This window comes from Pseudorca crassidens, chromosome 3 (assembly GCF_039906515.1).
Source record: "Pseudorca crassidens isolate mPseCra1 chromosome 3, mPseCra1.hap1, whole genome shotgun sequence".
NCBI lineage: Eukaryota > Metazoa > Chordata > Mammalia > Artiodactyla > Delphinidae > Pseudorca > Pseudorca crassidens.
Genome location: NC_090298.1, coordinates 105,336,520 through 105,357,378, shown reverse-complemented (window position 1 = coordinate 105,357,378; position 20,859 = coordinate 105,336,520). Strand labels below are relative to the sequence as shown.

Here is a 20,859-nt window from a genome sequence, read left to right as displayed (position 1 = left end):
TCTTCTCCTGAGGCTGTTCTCTTTCTCAGGACGAGACATTTACACATCTGTCTACTTTTCTCCAGGCTGCGAGCTCTGTGGGAACCAACAACTATTCCTCATTGGTTTCTTTATCTGCAGCATCCAGCACAGTTCCTTGCACACAGTATTCAATGAAAGTTCAAACTATGAACGCAAGAATGACCTTCTCAGAATCATACATTCAATCTCATTAAATGAAACAAGCATTTACTGCTCTCCAATCACATGCCAGGCACAGTGGAGGCCTGGCATTAAGAATGCACAGGCCTCCAGGCATTAACAAAGACATTAACAATGCACAGCCTCTGCCCTCCAGGAGTTATCATCCAGTAAGGGAGGAAGAGAAATACAGGACTGATGAACAGATAAGAGATACTGATGGAGGAGGAACAGAGAGAGAACAGGAAGGAGGAGGAAAGAGAGAACTAGAGCTAAGATAATGTCACATAGGCTAGGGTATTCTTTAGGATGCCAATAGAAGTAAAATACATGCATGCTTTTTTAAAAAAAAATCATTTAATGAAACCTAAAAAGAGGTAATATGCCCAAGTCGTCAAATAAATCATGACTTCACTTCAAGCAAACAAACCATGTTCAGTTCTCTGACACATCTGGTTTTTCATACAGAAAATACATTGAGACCCAGGAACACTGACTGTATACCATATATAGGAATCCGTCCATCCACTGACAAGGTAAACAGTCATACTAAACCTCCAAGGGAAGGCTTTTAAAATTTGTGCTTGTGAAGGTGCTGTCAGACTCTTAATTTCCCATGTATATTGGGAAGGAAAAAATATACAGAGAGATAGCTATGAAAACGAGTTACTCTTCTGCCTGGAATGATTGGTCCTGATGAGCCCAGGGAAACTGGGCTGCTGCTGCATAACGAGAGAAAGCTGAACTACGTCTGGAACCCAAGGGATTCTTTGGGGCACCTCTTGGTACTTCCACGTCTGGCAGTAAAGGCTAATGGAAAGTGTCAACAACCAATAAAAGGCAGGACAACTGAGAATTCAGATCCTTCAGGAATGGAGGTTTGAGTCACTCCTCCAGATGAAGAACCCTAAGTAGCTGAGGTTTGGGCTGAGAGGGAGAAATATGAAATGGGGAAGAAGGAGGCCATACGTACAAGTACAGCATGTGATTAATTACAGAAAAGAGGCCTGTAGTAGTTTTTAACATTTCTCTTTGCTTTCTACATCTATGTGTTTATTTGTAGAAGCTATTTTCTTTTTTTCTGCTCTTTGCATTTTTATTTAATTTTATATAAAATAAAAGTTGTTGGAAGATAACTTTAGTATCTAGGTAGCAAAATATTCTGTGGTACTTCATCTGAATTTCAGGAAAAATTAATATAACCAGCTATGGATACCAGGACTTTGGGGACTTGCATCTCCTAATTTTGGGAAAAGAGTGAGAACATCTTAACTTGTAAGATGTCAGGCTGTATTTTATTAGATGGAAAGGCAGAGTCGTTTTGTTGATGTACAAGAATTCAAATGTGTGTAGAAAGGTGCACAGAAGAGCTGAGTAAACAAAGGAGTGGACTGGACCAGTTATCACTTTATTGTCTCTCAGGGCTAAATTTATCCTTCATTTTTATCTACAAAAATGGATGTGGGCCCTTTAAGTACTCTTCCTTTGCCAGCTGGCTGACTGTTAAGCATTTTCTGTAGGGTGCCGGAGAGACACTGTAGGAGGAAGGTGTTGCCCATCATGGTTCTAGTGTGCCAGCTCAACTGACTCCAGAAGTGCCCATGGCTCTTCCAGCACCCAGCCCCTGCCCTATCAGCACAGTGGGAGTGGCTTCTCCAGCACAGGCAGCTTCTTCAGCATCCAGCTCCTACAGTGCACTGTGGCTAGCAGCACCCATCAGCCAGCAACTTGCCCTGGCATTCCCCCTTGGGCTTTTTTGTAGCAGAGTCCTTCTGGTAAGACAATTCTCCAGAACAGCTTTCTCAAGCATCCTATAGAACAGATTTCTAGCAGGTTCCAGAAAGCAGATTTCCAGCAAGTTTCACTAGGGGTGTACCATGGCAGTCTCTCTGCCATTCAGTGAGCTGTGGCTGTGCTCTAACAAGGTCTGCATCACACCGTTAGTGGGGCTTCCTCTTTGGGTATTCTATCTCAGCCCTAGGAGTAGTGGATGCTCCTTATTTCTGCCATTCCTGTATTCTTTTGAGTGTTATCTACTTTCTACTAGCCAATCTCTACACCAAATTCGTGTTATAGCTAATGATTCTTTTTAATAAACTTTCCCTGCTCAAGTTACTATGCGTTCCAGGAGCAGCGAGCACACCAGCACCCAGATCTTGGTTTCTAAATACCATTCTCCAATGGCTCATTCTAGGACTGAAGCACTGAAAGGACTGAAAAACACAAAGTGAGCTTGGAGTATCCTACAGTAGCAGAAAGTAAGGAACTGCTCAAAAGACCAAACAAAACAAAACGACCAAACAAAAGGACAATGGCGTATGAAAAGGACACAGAAGCCACCTAAAAGAACTCCCAGTTGCCAAAGCTGGAACAATTTAAGCAACAAAATAAACAATATAATATTGACTTCTCATGTAAATATATGTAAGTCCACACTGATATGAATAAATGATTGATTAAATGGGAGAGAATAAATAAATCTTCCTTATAGAATATGTCCAGATAACATATGTAGATATTCTCCCCCTCAAAACCATGGAGCTTAATCTCTACCCTTCATCCTTGAGGGTAGGCTAGACTTAGTGACGTATTCTCAGAGAAAAAGAAAAAGGAAAAATAGTAACTTTATGTGGAGAAACCTGGCAAACACTACACATCACCAAATGATGAAGGTTAACCAAGTGATGACACCATCAGTGCTGTCATGTGAATATCATCATACCTCTGATACGATATAATGAGACAGGCACTTCAACTCTGTGGTATTTTCATAACCTGGACGCCTAGTCTAGTCATGAGGAAAACACAGACTGGGGGACATTCTGCGGGATATCTGGCCAGTCCTCGTCAAGGTTGTCAAGGTTATGAAAAACGAAGACTGAGCAATTGTCACAGACCAGAGGGGACTGCGGAGATGAAAATGCAGTGCAGTGCTCAGGACTAGATCCTGGAACAGAAAGAGGACATTAATGGAAAAAATAATAAAATCCAAATAAAGTCTAGAGTTTGTTTAATAGTAATATACTAGTAAGGAACTAACTGGTAGTGTATTCATGTCAATTTCTTTTGGCAATTAGTTTTGCCAAGCTAATGGTAACTTAATATGTTAAGGGAAAAACTGGATGCAAGTGTATGGAAACTGTCAACTCTCTTTGTAACTCTTCTAAAATTGTTCCAAAATGAAAGGTTTACTCAAAAAAATTATTGCAGTTTCTGTCTCTTGATTGGACCCTGACTAATACAAGGAACTAGTGTCATTAAAAAAGCAATCATTTTCTGGATCTAACATATATTATCAAATATATGCCTAACAATAACCAGAGAGGAGGGGGCAGAGAGATAAAAATCCTTGGGAATTAGGCCATTTTAACTCTGCTACTTAGTAGATTACTAGAGTGTGCATTTGCTTCAAGAATTATCTGGCCAAGAGTAACTAAATTACACACTTCCTAATGAGTGATATTAGGGTAACAGCTATAGATAAAACCCAGGTAACAAAATTCAGTGCTCTGGCTCAGAATAGCATTTTCTTAGGTGCTTAAAAAAGGTGTCAGAAATGTATTCTAAGAACATCTTTAAAGCCTTCAGATATCTGTCCACATTTATTTATGCTTCTGTTCATGATAAAGCCAAAACATAAGCTGTGGAGAATAAACTAAAAGTCACCTCAATATCATCATCCAGGATTGAAAGAACATGTGTTGTCAGAATTCTAGAGGCTTCATTCAAAAGTCAGTCAACTCCGAAATAAAGCAACAGCTTGTTTTCTAGAAGGCCTAAATCAGTTCTAGAGAGTCTGAAACCCATGTAGACCTTTTGTTTTGTTTACACACTCTTTAGTCTGATCTCTTAGTTCGAGGTAAGCTTCAGTTCTTAGGGGACAAAGTATGACTGCAACTAAAGTTATTCCACAGTATTCTCACCCTGAAATTAGTAACAAATCTCATTTCTCAAATGAAGAATATAGCCACTCTTCTCTTTCCCAATGGCTTCTATAATAATGTTATTTTTCTTCCAAATGTGTAGGCACAACTGATCTTTAAGTTGGAAAAGTCAATGAAAGCAACAATGCATTTGAGGTCAGTTGGCCAGAAAAATGGACATGAGCCAGATCCCACATCCCAAACATTTTGCCTCAACAGCATGTGAACAAAGTGCCCTCTCCCCTCCTGATCTCTAACAGAAGGCTAACAAAACGCAGCAGGACAGTTACCCATTGGAATGGGAAGCCTGTCGGGGCAGAAAGACGCACGCACGCGCACACACACACACACACACACACACACACACCCCTGTTTAGGACACGACAAAAAGGCTCTTTCACATGGAATGTTCTATGCACAGACAGCATAAGGACCTCCCCTGAAGATGCTGTTTTAGAGGCAGTCAAGAGATCACAAGTCTAAAACAAGTAGTTCTAACAAGATAAAGAGTAATCTCCCCAATTCCAAATGAAAGCAAGTAAAAATTCTTAAAACCAGCTTATCTACATAGCTTAAAGTTCTTTTGGACTAGTTTCAGAAAATTCTTTGGTAGCAAGGAGGACAAAGTTGTGTTGTCATGAGAGTCTGCTAATTTTTAAAACTATTTTTCCCTTTCTCTAAATGTAAACGTTTCATGCATTACAATTTAGTTGCACTTCAATTCCTTCTCACATTTTTCAAGGCAAAACGAAGTATAAAGGAACAGGAAGAGTGCACAATTACACGCACAGCAAGGAGTTAGCCAGAAAACCTAAGTTTTAACTGTGAAATTTAGAAAAGCAACTGTATTACATGACATTCCATCATTTAATCCTCATAATAATGAATATAGGATTTTAAGTGCAATCTGCTTATAGTCCAAAACACCATCATTTTACAATTATAATTCTAACATAATGGACAAAAATTATATACTATATTATGAATTGATTTAATACCTAAATGTTCATGAATTTTCGTTTATTACCAATAATTCTCCCCAGTAATCTGAGCAAGTACTTATTATTTGCACCTCAGAATTCAAAGATAAATATGTTAAGCATTGAAAATATCAATTTTACTTCTGCCTTAGAACCAACAAGTGGTAAGTTTTCATCACCAAGAAAATACATTAGATAAACGAACAAGTAAAAACAGACGCAGGAATACAGTAGCTGTGTTACCACAACTGCCTTACTGAGTTAAGGAATCTAACTTCTGGACCGTACCCTGAAAAATGCATTGATATTCACAGAAGTACCAGAATCAGATGATTGAAATCTTCTTTCCAAGTACCTTTCTTTATACTCTATTCATAACAGTTCTGTGTATAATACATGTAGAGATTTAAAAGAAACAGTATTCGTGAGTTGGACTGGGAATCTACACCACATTTTGCATTGGGATGAAGAGGGAAACCTGTGGCTCATGTAATCTGCAGACAAGAGGCCCATACAGCAAAAACATCCGGAGACAGACAACAGCAGGTGGAAACTTACCACTGGAGCAGTTGGTCCCACCCCAGCCAGGCTCACACTGACAGGTGTTTGGAGCAATGCAGCGACCATGGACACATTTATCAGCACAATGGGCTGTCAGAGAGAAAAATCAATCAAATAAGGAAAGTTGGCACAAGAAAAAAACCCCAACAACACAGCTGTTTCACATCTCAGTCTCAAGTATCACTTAAAAACAACATGCATGCTTGATAATTTTCTTCAATCCGTTCCTCAGCCCTCTTACAGTCCTCTGTGTAACCAAACAATTCCCCTTCTTATTTTGATACCTCCAGATAAATTCCTTCATTTCTACTATATAATTCTACTTCATGCTAAATTAGCAAAGAAGTTTCAAGGAAAATTGCCTAATCCACTTTTTAAAAAAATTATCAGTGACTACCAAATATATCCTCTTTGTTTCAGGAGGAGCGTATATGCATGCACAAACAAACCACAAAGCAAGATCTCAGGACTCCAGGGCGACAAGAGTAGTCTGAAAGGTATTCCCTTTACATAATACCTTCACTGGAAACAATAGTCAAGTTTCTTTGTGCACATGTTATTCACAACCATGACACAGCCGACTTAGATGCCCTTTTTCTGTTGAGGAGAATATTCGAAAAAATGTCACCCAGGTCTTCAGGAAATAGTAAATCTCAATTCCTCTTTTGTTAGTGAATATCACTGGTGTGACCCAACCCATGAAAATAAGGGGTATCATTGCAAACATGAGTGGATAATTAGTCTGATGATTTCCAAAGGAAAGCTCAGTGGGCAGATAGAAACGGATCAGAAATATGCTGTGTTGCACATCAGCGTTATCCTCAACATTAGTGCCACTCAGGTTGGTTAAATCTTCTTTAAAATACCTGGATATATGAGTAATTGTGAGAACAACTTGGAAGAGTTTGGATTTCAGATGTTCCAGAATTTCATTTAAGGATGGGATAAGGTATCCTATGCTTTAGAGGTAAGTTTTATTAATTTTACTTTTTACAAAAGTAAAACAGGTCTACTGACCAAACATAAAATACCAATAAGCAAAATAAACCTCTCTCTTAAGGAAAAAAAAAAAGAGAATCATAATATTTTTCAATTTGCCTTCCCACTTAATGAGAAAAAAATCTTTCTATGCCATTAAATATTCTTTTGTGTGATTTATATACTGTGTGTAAGTCTATATTGTGTATATATATTTATATATGTTGTGTATATATATTTATATATGTTGTGTATATATATATATGTATATATAGTATAGGATATACGTATGTAATATATATATTGCTGGACCAAAAGTGATAATCACTTCTAAGGTTTTTATCAAAAAGATTTCGACATGAAGAGATATAAATGAAAGGCATTTTAGATGAAGAGAAAGCAAAAGCAAGCAGCAGAAAGAAAAACAAATGGAAATGAGAAGATCTGTTTGGGTGCAGTGTTTGGAGCAATAGCTTTGGAAAGAGAGAGACACTTTGAAAACCAAACTAAGGTGTCAGGACTTTATTCTGAGAATTAGCTGGGAATATTCTAATGAAAGACATAAATTTGTTATAAGAAAGAAACTATCAGGTAGGTCACCTGATGAGGACACTACAACAAAATGAAGTGACCAAAATTTCAGGAAATACACGTTTATGTCCTATTACTAGAATAATTCTTTAGCATCCAGGTAATTTGGTGAGGGGTATCAGGCCAGATGAGCTAGAGATTTTGACACTAGAGCTCCAAGGAGATGCTTAGCAACCTCATAATACTTGATACAATTACGTATTTAATTATAATGAGTAGCAAAATCTGCCTGTAACATATGAACACACTGCCCTACAACATGTTGACTTCTGCTGCCAGGTTAAGTCAACATGTGCTAATCTCAGGGTTCAGTGCCTCCAGCCATTTCTATGCATGTTTGATATTGCAGATGGGTCATTCATTCAAAAGGCCATAGCTCTGTACTGTTATTTCTTAAAATTTAGCTATACATGTATAAGGCAGCAAAATAACATAACTAGAGTATGCAAGGTTCAACTAAATGCCGCAGAAGGCCCAGTTCTAATTGTGTAGGGCATGTACTGGACGCTGTATCACACTGTTTTATGGTAGCCAGGACACCCCCATCTTACAGAGAGTGCTGGCACCCATTGTAAATATGTAAATTTGACCGTGCTTGGTCTAACTTGTCTTATGTACTGATGGCATCTATGCTTGCAACATACTGTTAGTGATCAGCCTTCAGACATCAAATTCCCAATTTATCCTGCATCAAGATACTAAAACTATTTAAAATTCTGTTTGTATATTTTGAGAAGTTTTAAAAATCAGATACTAGATCTCTTTAATATGAAACCAGAGTTTTCTGATAGTGTGCATCTAAAAGAAAACACAGAGGGCTTCCCTGGTGGCGCAGTGGTTGAGAGTCTGCCTGCCGATGCAGGGGACGCGGGTTCATGCCCCGGTCCGGGAGGATCCCACATGCCGCGGAGCGGCTGGGCCCATGAGCCATGGCCGCTGGGCCTGCACGTCCGGAGCCTGTGCTCCTCAACGGGAGAGGCCACAGCAGTAAGAGGCCTGCGTACCACAAAAAAAAAAAAAAAAAAAAGAAAGAAAAGAAAACACAGAAATTGGATATGATGGTTGATGAAAAGAAGTATCATTCATATCCTCAAATTTCAAATTTTTGTGTTTATTTAAAATACTCCTGTTGGTCTCACCCATGAATTTTACACTAAGAAAATGTTATAAATGTTAACTTATAAGGTATATCTATATTAATAAAACACTACTTTGTCTTTATATCTTAGGCATCTACACATAATTTCATTTGACAGAAAAATCAGTTCCACTATTTGAAACTTGGAAAATCTCTGGGTTTCCAGGACACTGGATTGGATGACAGCTACCTGGGGTTTCCTATCTACAAACAGCGGGTGGCCAGGAGAGGAAGGTTTTGGGGGGTGTTCCATGGGAAGGTCTCAGTTTGCTCTTCCCTTTTTTTCTGTCTGCTTTCATTTTCTCACTCCTTATCTTCCTTTTCACCTTCTTTTACTACACATCTTTCTCTCCCCTAAAATGCTTCCTTCATATGCACAGTCACTACACAGAATGCAGATTAAACTGTGGTTTTTAGTTGTAGTTGTGTTGGCTCTTAGCCCCTGAGTAACCCCAAAAGATTTCCACTGTACCCACCTGAATCAACCAGAAAGAAAGGTAAGACAGAGTAAACAGGTCTAGAACCTTTCCTCCAATATCAAGATGGCCTTTACTAAAATGGGTAAAGAAATGCATGATAAGCTAAACCTGGGTCCCAGAAGATTAGGAATCAGAATTGCTTATGCTTGGATACCAATTGATTGTTTTTTGTTACTCTTGTTTTGTTGATTACAAAAAAGGATATTAAGTGAATTTCTATATGTAAAAATCAAAGGAGATCTGCTTCAAAATGCTTTGAGATTCCTGAATAATCATACGAATACTCTCATGCTTGATTCCTGATGATATGAACTTTGTGTTTTATGAAATAAACACCAAGAAGTCCAGTCAACTGTAATAGATGGAAAAAAATCCTATCATGGTAATTTTAAAATCTAGATTATTTCTACGAAAACCTTGAAATAATAACATTTGGCTAAAGTCTGAAGCAAAACGTAAATAGATAGCAGAAAACAAATTAGTCTGTAAGTTAATTACAAATTGGAAGGGACAACCTGCTTTCCTAATGATTTTTTTTCTTAATTAAAGCTAGAGTCAAAGGAATCAACTTGAAGCATTGAAGCCTAAAGTCAAATAATGATCTAAGTAATGGAAAATATTATTGGTACGGATTCTCAAAGGAAAGAACACAAAATTCTCCTGCCGTGCTGCAGAATCTCCACATGACATTAGACCGTCACACAAGTGCCATCTCTGTTCCATGCGCTATCCCGCAGCTTGGGACTCTCCACATTCAGCAGCAGCTCTCACCAAGCACCCACAAGACCAGTGGGAGCAAAGAGAGACAACAGAGGAGAAGAGAGCAAGCTAGAAAACTCTGCGTTCTCTGATGTCCCAACTCTCCAAATTGCAGTAACACTAACCATGGCATATGTGGTGACAAATACAGAGCCTGCCTCTAGGAAACTGACTGAGCTAGATTCCTACCCTAGCTTCATCTTTCCTCTTTTAGCCTCAAATGCCACCTACTCTGGGTGCTGAGTTTTATGACTAACAAACTCCACGTGAGAACCCAAGGTGGGTTAAAGATATGAATTTGTCATATAGAAAATTCCAAAGTCAGCTGGAAACGAGAAAGGGAACAGAGGTCTCCTGTAGCAAATGTTCAATAGCTTAGATTTCAAGGACAAGCACAAAAGAACTATCCTAAGTATGGCTTTCTCATCCATGGAAACTGTCATTTTATTCCCTATACTATTCTTATTTTTAAAAGGGCAATTAAAATCAGGAAAATGCTAGCAAAGACAATCTATCCAATATGATTCTTTTTCACATCTCTCTTTAAGAAAATCATTAATATCACATTCTGAGTTTTCAGTAATCTTTTACAGAGACCAGATGTAAGCTGAATATGTGGACCATACTTGGTACACCGCTGCAGACACATCAAGTTGCAAAGAGCAGTCAAGGCATCTTCTCCCTCAAGAACTGGGGGGCAAGAGACACTGATGAGAAGAACATGCCACAACTATGAATTGAAAGCTGTGGACAGCCTGTCTGCCTGATGGACAGGTGAGGACTGACCCGATGACCCTCGAATCTTCTCTAATTAGGCTCCTATTTCAGCCTTAACTCCTAAATCCATTTAAATCCCATTACCAGTGACATGGATCTCATTCCTCTTTCACTTGTAAATATTTGCCTTTAATACTGAGAGCTACTAACTGTACTCAATAGTTTTCTCTTCTGCCATATACATTTCCCTTTGGATTTACACCTAGAGTATGGCAGAAAGGTGAAAGTAAGAGTGGGCAGACTAAAGACTCCTTTAAACCAATTGTATCTCTAAACACAGTACCTACCTGTGTCCTAGAGGATATATTATAATCAATGCATTTAAGTTAATTTGAAAAATGTTTCCATGATCAAAGTATCTCTTGAAAATAACTGTCCAATAGAAACACACACCTTCCACCTAATCCATCTTTCCCCAGAAGTGTCTTTTATTTTGATGTCATGAATAAAGAGCATAAGCGACAAATCTTATTTTGGCTCATTTTTTTATTCGGAGTTGCTACAGAGGAACATAGATTTTTAGAGTTAAAGGTGCCTTTACTGAACGTCATTTCCACATTTTTCAGGCAAGAAAATGAGGACTGGGAAAATGGAATGATTTTCCCAATATTTGAAGCTGGCATTAGAGGCAGAAGTAGGAGTGAACCCAGGTGCCTGAATCCCAGTGGACCAAAACTTCTGATGAGTTTTGAAGGCAGTGGGGAGGCAGGAGGGAAGAGGATGGTAGTAGCTGTGCTGGGTCAGATATTAGGGCAGGTGTACGAGACAACCGCGAGTCGGGAGTTAGAAGATTCAAATGAGGAAGAGAAAGAAAGCAGAGAGTTGACTCCTAAGATAAACTTTAACCACTACATACTTTTGTTTGAGGCCAATTACATGCAAAGTCTTTACAAAAATCTAATTGCTACTGCAGTATTCACTACAGACAGGAATCATTTTGTTTTCATATTTGCAGACATTACATTGTAGCCTACCTTATTGTGTTTGTTTATAAAAAGGAAGAGAATTCCCTTTTCCTTCAATTTAATATTTACTGAGGTAGCAGGCACATTACTAGGCACTACTATGGATACAAAGATGGCAGACTGGGAACTCTTAGTCTGCAGAGGAGGTCAAATATAGGCTCCACAAAACCTAACTGCAGAGCAGAATGCAGATGTAATACAGAATTATTAACAAATACTCTGAACCATATTCAACAATTCCATTTATATGAAAAGTCTAAATAGGCAAAACTATAGAGACAGAAAGTGTATTAGTGGTTGTCTAGGGCTGGGAGGGACTGAGGGTGAATGTGGGGTGATGGCTAATGGATACAGGGCTTTATTGAGGAAATAAAAATACTATAAAGTTGACTGTGTGCTGATTGTACAACTCTGTAAATATGCTTTAAAAACCCCACTGAATTATACACATTAAATAGTTGAATTTTATGGTATGTGAATTACATCTCAAAAAGTAATCATAAGAATACCGTGGCAGCTGAGGAAAGGGAGCAATTGATTCCAACTAGAGTGAGATCAAGAAGGGTCTCAGGAAAGAGAGAACATCTGAGCTGAGGAAGTAGACACCTTTGTAATAAAGCTGCAGGAAAGAGGTGCCAAAAGCAGCTGCCTCATACTCCATCCTCTTTTCATCCCATCCCCAAGGTTACAAAACCCACTGCATAGGGTCAGGGGCTCTCACCCCACAGCCACCAGTGGTCCATATATGTGATGTGCATAGACTGCTGATCAGTCATGGAGAGTGAGAAAACACTGGAAGTCTAGATAGTTGCACTTGGCAAATGTATTTTTAAAAATCCACATCTAAAATTCCTTTCCTTCCATTCTTGATGGAGCTTTCATGCATGTGAAGGACAAGTACAAAGAGTGATTACCAGCAGCGTCTCTGGCAGACATCTCTAATTGTATACCTAATGTCTAGTCTTCCTTCCACCTTTATTAACAGAATGCCACTTTCACCAGGGACAACGGTGTGACCAGCAAGAAACCACATTTCCATCCCTCTTTCTGGATTGATGTGTCCATGTGGAAACAGTATAGGGGGAGAGATCAATGGTAAGAGCAATCCCCCATCTCCTTCTTCTTCCTGATGACAGGTGTGTAGACAAAAAGGCTGAATCTGCAGATCTGAGGGAAGGGCCCAGGGAATCATGGAACACTTTGATCTGAATTTCTTGCATGGATGAATAAATGCCATAAACCACTCACTTCCAGACTTTTCATTACATAAAAATTAAAAATTCCTCTATATATGTTTCAGATATCTACTTATCACAGCCAAACATGATTCCTAACATACACTGCCCCTTTGGAAGATCTTTCTGGTGAGTCAGTTCCTAAATTGAAAAATATATATATATAATAGCAGAAAATAATTATCTCAAAAAATGTCCAAAAGGCACTTGGCAAAATCCAACATCCATTCCTGAAAAAAATTCTCTTGACCCCCTAGATTAGGAACAAGACAAGGATGTCTACTCTTATAATTTCTACTCAGCATTGTACTGAAGGTTCTAGCAAGGTAATAATGCAAGAAAAAAGAAGTAAAAGACATCCAGATTGGGTAGGAAGAAGTAAAATTGCCTTTAGTTATAGATTATTGAAATATATGTATAGACAGTCTGATGGAAATCTACAAAAAAAGCTACTAAAATAATGAGAGTTTAACAAGTTTGCAGATAAAAACCAATACAAATAACTTAATTATACCTCTATATACTGGCAAGAAACAATCAGCAATTGAAATTTTTTTTTTTTTTTTTTTTTTGCGGTACCCAGGCCTCTCACTGTTGTGGCCTCTCCCGTTGCAGAGCACAGGCTCCAGACGTGCAGGCTCAGCAGCCATGGCTCACAGGCCCAGCCACTCCACGGCATGTGGGATCTTCCCGGACCGGGGCATGAACCCGTGTCCCCTGCATCGGCAGGTGGACTCTCAACCACTGCGCCACCAGGGAAGCCCAACAATTGAAATTTTAAGTCATTCATAATAACACCAAAAATGTGAAAAACTTAGGGATAAATCTGACTACAGATGTGAAAGACCTATACGCTAAGAACTAGCAACATTGCTGAGAGAAATTAAAGAATTAAACAAAACTATCAATGAAAGTGACCCATTTGACATTTACAGAACACTCCACCCAACAACAGCAGAATATATAGGATATTCTAGAGAGAGAGACATTATTTATGAATCAGATGACTCACTATTGTTAAGAGCAGTTTTCTCCCAAATAGATCAACAGATTCAATGCAATACCAGTCCAAATCTCAGCAGCTTCTTTGGTTGAAATTGACAAGCAGATTTTAAAATTCATATGTAAATACAAAGTACCTACAATAGCCAAAATAACTTTGAAAAAGATAAAGGCTAATACTACTTGATTTAAAGGCTTAAAAACTACAGTAATCAGGACAGTGTGATATTGATGTAAATATAGACAAATAGATCAATGGAATGGAATAGAGAGTCCAGAAATAAATCCAAACATGTATGGACAATTATACTTTGATAGAGGCACAAAGGCAATTCAGTGAAGAAAGAACAGTCTTTTCAACAATGCTGGAAAATTTGGATATCCATAGGCAAATAAATAAATATAGATATATAATTTTGCACCATATACAAATATTAACTCAAAACGAATCATAAACCTAAACATAAAACCTAAAAGTATACAACCTCTAGAAAAAAACATAGGAGAAAACCTTTGTGACCTTGAGCTGGGCAAAGATTTCTTAGATATGCCACCAAAAAACACAACTTGCAAAAGAACAAATTAATAAATTTATCCATCAAAATTAAAAACTTCTGCTATTCAAAAAATACCCTTAAGAGAATGAAAAGATAAGTCACAGAATGGAAGAAATATTTATAAAAAAAATTAGCTGATAAAGAACTTGTATTCAGAATATACAAAAATACTAAATAAGAAGATAAACAGCTCAATTACAAATAAATAAATAGGCAAAAGATTTGCACACTTCACCAAAGAAGATGTACTAATGGTACATAAGCTCATGAAAAGATGCTCAATATCATTAGTCACTAGAACAGTATGAATTAAAACTGCAATAAGAAAATATTACATATCTATTCAAATGACTGAAATTAAAGACTGACTGTACCAAGTATTGGCGAGGATTAGAGGAACTGGAACTCTCGTACATTGCTAGTGGACGACTACTGTGGAAAATTTTGTCAGTTTCTTAAATTGTTTATGGACATTTGGATTACTTCCAGTGTTGGGCTATTACAAATAAAGCATCTCTAAACACTATGTACAAGTACCAAATGATTCAGCTATCCCACTCCTAGGTATTACCCAAAAGAAATAAAAGCATGAGTCCATACAAAGACTTGTACACAAGTTCTCAGAGCAGCTTTATTTGTAGTTGCCAAAATCTGGAAATAATACAAGTGTCCATAAACAGATGAAAGAATAAATAAGTTATGGTATATCTACACAACAGAATACTACTCAGCCATAAAAAGGAACGAATCAATGATACGCGTGACAATATGGATGAATCCAAAAGTGATTATGCTGAGTGAAAGAGACCAGACATAAAAGAGAACACACTGTGATTCCATTTGTATAAAGCTCTAGCAAATGCAAACTAACCTGAAGTTACTGAAAGCAGATCAGTGGTTACCAGGGGGTGAGGGATGCAGGTAGGAATGGCTGGGAGGAATTACAAAGGGATGTGAGCAAATATCTGTATGTGATGAACAAGTTCACTATCATGATTGACATGATGATTTCATTGTTGTAGACATATGTCAGTACCTATCAAATTGTACACTTAAATCTGTGCAGTATATTTTATGTCAATTTTACCTCTGTAAAGTTATTTTAAAAAAAGAAAGGTAGAATGTGAGAACTTCCACCAAGGGTCAGAGACCTCTCTCTATACAAATAAGACATATTAAAAAAAATCTAAGCTAACACTAAAACACTGAACACACTTTGCAATTTCAGTAAGAGTCTGGTCATTGGTGGGTGGGCTCTCCAAATGTTTATGAAGATATTGGCTTTAGAGCCTCCCAAGACATTTACTTGGGGAAATGCTAATACTACAAACGCATAATGCAAAGTTCTACACTGAGCTTTTCCTCTACAAAATAAATGACATACACAGGAAAAAAAACGTTTGTGTTGAAATTGACTATTGTAATGGATTCCACACAAGGGATTGTAATACCAACTGTGGAGCACATAATCCTATTCATTCATTTAAAAATGGAAAGAGTTTTCAGCTTAATTCCACACATACACAGGCATTATCTATTCTGGCCACAACTCCCACATTGTGTCTCTTTAAGTTAAATCAGATTTAAGTAACATTAGTAACATGATCCTAATAGACCACAGTTTCAAAAAGTTAAGGAGTGCTGGAATAAACTCTAATTTTCCTAAGCACAAATTCCTAACAACTCAGCCTACAACTGGTCTTTTGATACGACTGCAAACTGATTCAATTTGAGAAGGATCTCAAAATCATCAGCAGACAGTTTAGAGAAGAAACCAGAAGGAAGGTACCTTCATTTGTGACAAATTATTTCCCTCCCTGTCCTGTCATGTTTATGTCACTAGGAAAGCATGGCAGTTCTACAGGAAGTGCCATACCAGGCTCTTCTGTTTTTTGACTGGCATTCCTCTTGGCCCGACCACTCTCTATGGAGCCATGGAATTCTTTGACAAATATTCTTTCCCACAGCATGTTTTGTACCCCATGGCATTTCCTCATCTGCCCTATTTCATCTTGCTGATACTTGTTTCTAGACACTTTGCTTCCAGCTATCCAGTACGTCTGAATCGCATGTTAATAATAAAGGCCAGTCCTAGGGAAAGTGAAGAGGGCAGTGACAATCATAGTTACCACTTTTCCCATTCAGTATACCCGCCCCTCCTCCCTCCTAGGTGGTGGTCCCTGGACATTTCCTTTTGGATTCTGGTGCCCTAATGTTCTTTCTGCTCTCCTTCCCTGTCTACACTAGCTTGAGAGTAAACAGAGTCCTCATACCGAAGAATCAACAGCTAGTTATAACAGCTAAGGGGGTTATTTCCTTCGTCAGGGACATTGGCATTTCAGTGTGAAAGCCTTAAACCAAATGTATAAATTAAGTGGCAGAATTTCTTCAAAAAGGGGAGGATCAAACATCTGAGAGAAGGCTGGCAGCAGAAACTTTGCTACTAGAATGCCTCATAAAAACCAGGGAACACAAACTCAAATGCCTGCAGGAGCAAGTGGGGATCAATGAGAAGAGTAAGTTGGTCAGGTAAGGTCTGGGAAACTCAGAGAGCATGTGCTCATCTAAAAAGGGCAGCTCCAGGGTGTCAAAGGTACAAACTTCCAGTTATAAAATAAATAAGTCATGGGAATGTAATGTACAGGATGGTGACTATAGTTAATAATCCTGTATTGCATATTTGAAAGTTGCTAAGAGAATAGATCATAAAAGTCCTCATCACAAGAAAAAAACATTTTGTAACTATGTATGGTGACAAGCGTTAACTAGACTTACTGTGGTGACCATTTCACAGTATGTACAAATCATTATGCATTACTGAATCATTATGCAGTACCCCTGAAACTCATGTAATATTATATGTCAATTACACCTTAATTAAAAATAAATAAATAAAAGGGTAGGCTCCCCTTCAGTATCTCCTGTCTATTGCCACATAAGAATGTCAAGCCAGTGTTACCAATATGCTGATTTTTCTGTGGAAGATGAAAGTCCTAGGTTTTATGTTAAAAGTTCTTTACATGTAAATACTACGTAGACCAAACAAAACATGATTATGTAGCAAATCATCCAGCCTGCTAGTTTGCCACCTCCAGCAAAGACTATTGGCCTGCTTTATAAAAAATCAGTGAAGGTCCTGAAATGTTCAGAATAAAAAGCTTTTAAGTTCTTTGACAGATCACATTTTACACATAACTGTCCTTTTCTCTTAATTTTGGTATTTAGCCCCGTAACCGCTGCCAATCACTTATACAGCTATTTTGAATTTAATATCAAGATCTGCTTCATATGCATTGACTCATTGACATCACTTCTGGTAAACATCTGTTTTCCACGAAATAGCTGTTACTAATAGCTCAATACTTGGAGGAGAGGCCCAGCCAATGCTGTACCAATTGATGTAGATAGTAAACAGGTACATCATCTATGCAATGGTGAAGGGAAGGAAGTGCCTGCTATATTCTGTCATGACTGAACTAAATATTTCCCTTTTTTCAGTTGTTAAAACAGACATCACTGTCCTTAGAAGAAATTACAGAGTGACACAGCCAACATGCCTGACATATCTATCACGGTATCCCTCCTCGAGAACAATAATTCAGCACTCACCCATAGATAAAAGTGCCTTTGTGGGAGCTATGGAATCCGGCACTATACACTAAGGGACCCAGAAGCAGCCTCACCCACCTGTGCATCAGGTAATAGGCATACAGATCTCAGTCCCAGCTGTGGACACTGAGTGGCCCGTGAACTGTCTCCAGTCTATCATGGCCATGGCCCAGAAGCCCCTGGAGAACAATGTCTTAGACAATCACCCATGGATGAGAGAGCCTTTGTAGAAGTACAGGTTTCCAGCAGAGAAGCTCCAGCATGTCACCGGAGCAAAAAAATACAAGTTTGTACACACTGGAGAAGGTAAGAGGAACAGTTAGACTTTATACACATTACCCCTCCTACCAAGGCAGCATAGCTCGTGCCGAGAGAGTCCTTCTCGGCCTGTGATTTCTCATGTGGGGGAAAGCTAGTGCATGTGAGTGAGTGAACAGCTTCCCCAGCTGTGTAGGACTTTGCCAAAGAGGCCTGTTTCTCCCTCTCCACATCCACGGTATGGAGTCGTGAGCTGCGTGACTCGGGGGGAGGGAAGAGTCTGGGAGAGAAACATATAGAAATCTCAGAGGGCATTAAAGGAATGTGGATCCTACTACCTGTGTCACACCCATGAGCCCACCCATGAGCCAGAGGGGATGTCTAGCCTGTGGATACCCCCAACTGGCCGTGGGCATTCCCAGTGCTCAGTGTACCTCACTCAACACCACCCCCTACTTTTTGTCCAGCTTTCTGTGCATGCTCCCAACAGTGGTGAGAATGAGCTTTGGCAAATTGCTACTGAACACATGAAGAAAGCTGGTCCCAATCTGCAGACCAGGGAGAGACCACCAACTTGAGTTTTAGCTCTGCCCTTGGGAAGGTAAAAGGCAGGCTGTTAGTACCTGGCCTGGTGCACTGCAGGATGTAGAGAAGGCATACAAGTTTGAGAATTCTCATACGAGAGGGAGCAAGAAGCATGGAGCAGGCATATCAATAGAAGGTCTGAAAAAGCCTCAGAATCCCTAGCAGAGCTGACAGAAGATATTTTATCTGCCAAAGTCAGTCAGTAAAGACTGAGGAGGTGACTGCTACTGAAAATGTGGAAACAGAAACGAAAGAATTCAAGGAACATTAAATATCAAGGAAACATGACACCACCAAAGGAGCACAATAATCCTCCAGTAACCAACATCAAAGACATGGAGATCTGCGATTTACCCAATAAAGCATTCAAAATAGCTTTTTTTAAAAGGAATTTCAATAAGCTACAAGAAAATGCAGAAGGACAATTCAATAAGATCAGGAATATAATACACAGACAATAAAAGAATTTTAACAAAGAGATAGAAATCATAAAAAAGAACCAAACAAATTCTGGATCTGAAGAATATAATGAATGAAATGAAAAATGCAATAAAGAGCATCAACAGAAGAATTTATCAAACAGAAAAAAGAATCTGTGAAGAGGAAGACAGATATTTTAATATTATCCTGTCAGAGGAGAACAAAGAAAAAAAGAATAAAAAAGAGTGAAGAAAGCATATATAAACTATGGGGTACCATAAAGGAAGTCAACAGCAAGTCGTGAAAGAAAAGAGAGGGAAAAGGAGGCAGAAAGCTTATTTAAATAAATAATGGCTGAGAACTTCCCAAATGTGAGAGAGATTTGGATATTTAAGTACATGACCCTCATAAGTCACCAAACAAATTTAACTTAAAGAGATCTTCTCTAAGACACACTATAATAAGGTTGTCAAAAATTGAAGACAAAGAGAGAATCTTAAAAGCAGCAGGAGAAAAGAAGCTTGTGACTTACAAGGGAGCCCTCATAAAACTATGGGCAGATTTCTCAGCAGAAACCTTAGAGGCCTGGAGATAATGGAATGATGTATTTAAAGTTTCGAAAGACAACAACTGCCAAGCAAGAACACTCTATCCAGTGAAGTTGCCCTTCAAAATGCAGGAGAAATAAAAACTCTTCCAGACAAACAAAAGCTGATGGACTTCATCACCACCATAACTGCCTTTAAGAAATGCTAAAAGAAGTTCTTCAAGCTGAAATAAAAGGATGCTAATTAACATAAAAATATGAAAATACACAACATGCTGGTAAAGGTAAGTATATAGTCAAATTTAGAATATTCTGATACGAACAGAATGTCAACAAGATATACACACTCCCTTGTTTATTGCAGCATTATTCACGTTAGCTAAGATATGAAAACAAGCCAAATGTCCACCAATAGATGAATGGATACAAAAGATGTGTGCAATGAAAAGATGCTCAACATTGCAAATTATTAGAGAAATGCAAACCAAAACTACAATGAGGTATTATCTCACACTGGTCAGAATTGCCATCATCAAAAAGTCTACAAATAATAAATGTTGGAGAGGGTGTGGAGAAAAGGGAACCTTCCTACACTGTTAGTGGGAAACAGTGCAGCCACTATGGAAAACAGTATGGAGGTTCCTTAAAAAACTAAAAATAGAGTTACCATATGATCTACTAATCTCACTCCTGGACATACATCTAGCAAAGATGAAAACTCTAAATCAAAAAGATACATGCAACCCAATGTTCACAGCAGCACTATTTACAATAGCCAAGACATGGAAGCAACCTAAATGTCCATTGACAGATGAATGGATAAAGAAGATGTGGAATACATATACAATAGAATATTACTCAGCCATAAAAAAGAATAAAATAATGCCATTTGCGGCAACATAGATGGAACTAGAGATGATCATACTAAGTGAAGTAAGTCAGACAGAGACAAATATTATATAATATCACTTATATGTACAAATCAACTTGGGAGGACTAGGGGACTTTAACACCCCACTCACATCAATGGAAAGAACATCCAGACAGAAAATCAATAAGAAGATAGTGGCCTTAATGACATACTAGGCTAGTTGGACTTAATAGATAGCTACAGGACATACCACCCAAAAAGAGCAGAATACACATTCTCTCAAGGGCACATGGAACATTCTCCAGGATAGATCACATGCTAGGTCACAAAAGAAGTCTCAACAAATTTAGAACAGAAATTATATCAAGCACCTTTTCCAACCACAACATAAATGAAACTAGAAATCAATTACAAGAAGAAAAATGGGAAAAAACACAAATACAT

General features: G+C 38.3%; 1 protein-coding gene across 3 annotated transcripts in view; it reads right to left on the bottom strand.

The window, feature by feature from the left end:
* The window catches only part of MEGF10 (multiple EGF like domains 10), a 368,384-nt gene that overhangs the window by 82,052 nt on the left and 265,473 nt on the right, over positions 1–20,859 (bottom strand). For all 3 annotated transcript variants that reach the window (XM_067731618.1, XM_067731619.1, XM_067731620.1), the window contains one exon: positions 5,642–5,734. In XM_067731618.1, the coding sequence (XP_067587719.1) occupies positions 5,642–5,734 (93 nt within the window). The remainder of the gene's footprint in view (positions 1–5,641; positions 5,735–20,859) is intronic.